At 47.8% G+C, this 2489-nt stretch overlaps 1 protein-coding gene across 1 annotated transcript; it reads left to right on the top strand.

The window, feature by feature from the left end:
* The first annotated feature begins 236 nt into the window (after nt 1-236).
* On the top strand, nt 237-2373 carry ankrd63 (ankyrin repeat domain 63). The gene has a single exon (XM_042501463.2). The coding sequence runs from the start codon at nt 351-353 to the stop codon at nt 1953-1955; it is 1605 nt and encodes a 534-aa protein (XP_042357397.1). The 5' UTR covers nt 237-350; the 3' UTR covers nt 1956-2373.
* Nucleotides 2374-2489: the final 116 nt, after the last annotated feature.

The raw sequence follows: 2489 nt of genomic DNA, 5'->3' as shown, positions 1-2489 counted from the left end.
AAGTTAACCTCACAGACCTCACATGAAAAACACTGGCCATGTTTTTCTCCTTGAGTAATTATTCTGTTCAAATAGCATATATTTCTCTCCAGGCAGAGAGTGCTTGGGCTGAATGGATGCTGCCACTGCATAATGGTCCTCAGACGTTTGTTTCCTAGGCAACGTGGGGAGGGCATGTGGAGAGGGAGGTATAAAAACACTGGCAGCTCCTCTCTGAGTCTTACTCTGAGGTAAATGCACTCACTGTCAACAGAGCGCCTCAGAGAACTTGCTACACACTTTCTCTCCCTATTTGTCATCTTCTGTCTCAGCTCCCTTGAAGGCTCGGCTCCACAGGTAGTTGTTTGAGAATGATGCGGCCGAAAGATTTACGCCAGGGCTCTGGCACCAAGACCTTCCTGGATGCAATGCATGGTGGTAAAGTTCACCTCGCACGCTTCATCCTGGACGCTTTGGACGGGCGCATCATCAACTCTAAGACAGAAAACAGCCGCACCCCACTCATGTACGCCGTCTGCCTACAAGACCCTGGGACCAGGGCCAAGTTCACCCGTCTGCTGCTGGAAAAAGGGGCCGATGTCAACTGCCAGGATGAGGACGGTCGCACTGCGCTGAGCCTTGCCTGTGAGATGGGTCACCTGGACGTGGTCAAGCTTTTAGTGCAGTTTAACGCTGACCCGGATGTGTCTGACGCCTGGGGTAACAGCGCTCTGATGTATGCTGCCTTTTCTGGGCACAGTCAGATTCTGGAGTTCCTGGTCCGGGCTTTTAAAAGACTGGGACTGAGGCTGGACAGGACCAATAATGCTGGTCACTCAGCCATCGAGGTGGCAAACTTCTTCGGACATAACCAGTGCGTGCAGATTCTGAACTTTCCCTGCAGGAGGAGCGTTGGCACAGATGACGCTGATTCGGGTAACATCGGTGAGGGAGAGTGCCGACTGCCCAGCAGGCTGCCCAGGCATGTTCTGGAGAAGTTCTCCAAGCAGCTGAGTAACAATGACAATCAACTACCAGAGGTATTTCAGAGACAGCTGAAGGTTGGAGACAGCAGCGGGCTGTGGAACCGCTTCAGATGTCCCAGGAGCCAGTCTCAAGATGACAACTATCGCCACAGCTGGGCTCTGCCTCCTCATGTTGAGAAAAACAAGACTGAGGGGGATCACAGCACTTTCTTCACTGCCAAGCAACTGCAAAACTGCAATCTTAGAGAACTAAGAGCTAAAACTCTGAACTCTGTGCCTAAGCCAAGCCAGAAAGATGTCAGTGGAGACACTGGACTCCAGGAGCAAACACCAGTAAGTTTTCCTCTCTGGGGTAAAGCAAAGTCGTTTAACCTGGACCTTCTGAGCAGCAGAAAGCAGTCCTATCACGGTGATGTGCGTGACATGAGCCTGACAGCCAGCAAATTAAAGAGAGCCTCGCTACAGGATGAGAGATGCCTGATAGACAAGATGGAATGTCAAGGGAACACCCGAGGCCTGACAAACGATGCTGACAAAACTGTCTCCGTGCCAAAATCTCTTTCACACAGCAAGAGTCAGCCCGTGAGAGCACTCGAGGAGAATCTCAAATCACAGAGGGAAGAGGCTAATGACACAGCCTCATCAAGCAGAAGAGAGCAGCAGAAGCGGGGAAGCTTTGGTGCGACCGGGAGAAACAACAAACTGCTGTTTGCCAGAGGGGAGATGGAGTCCGGGAAGATCCCAAGCCGCACGCCGGGGTTCATGGGCCTGGGGACCAGACTGCTGCGCCGATTCACTGCACCAGAGTTCATGAGGATGGTGATAGACTGTTCGTCTGGCTCCTCGAACGGCCGAGGGCGGATTTCCCGCTCCGAAACCTTTCCTTTCTCTCACACACACCAGCAGGTCAACAGCCAGCCGAGCGTCGACAGCATCAGCGGAGTGAAGTGTGAGTTTGAAAGCTGCTCATCTCAGTCCACCCTGAATTAGAATAAGGACAGTTTCAAGTGACAGAAATGGCTGGAAGGAACATTTTTACAGTGCTTAAAATTCTGACAATGCAGTTTGATTGCTTGGTGATTTATTATATTTGTTGAGAGAAATAATCTTTTGCTTATGTTGTAGGTCATTAGTTTTTTCAATGTTTATCAATAAAAAAGAGCTAAGTGTTCAGTTGCATACAGCTGCAAACAATTTTGCTAATGTACATTTGAAATAATTTATAGATTGATATTATTTCAGTCCATTAGCTACTGAAAATAATTATTTTTGTTTGACATATAAGATATTTATATTGTATCAAATTAAATGTATTTGATATTGCTTCTGTGTTTATAAGAAATACTGTATGTATTTCGCTTAAAGATATTCACTGAGTGTGCACTGTACGATATATGCTGAATATCTAATAAATATTTTAAAACACCAGTGTTCATACGTGTGTGTGTGTGCGCGCGCGTGTGTTTGTGTGTATTTCTGTGAGTCTGCCTGTGTAAGGCAAATGCAGGATTAAATGACTTCCAA

This window comes from Plectropomus leopardus, chromosome 14 (assembly GCF_026936395.1).
Source record: "Plectropomus leopardus strain MGB_pleo_1.0 chromosome 14, ASM2693639v1, whole genome shotgun sequence".
Lineage (NCBI taxonomy): Eukaryota > Metazoa > Chordata > Actinopteri > Perciformes > Serranidae > Plectropomus > Plectropomus leopardus.
This window is presented reverse-complemented; position numbering and strand designations above follow the sequence as displayed.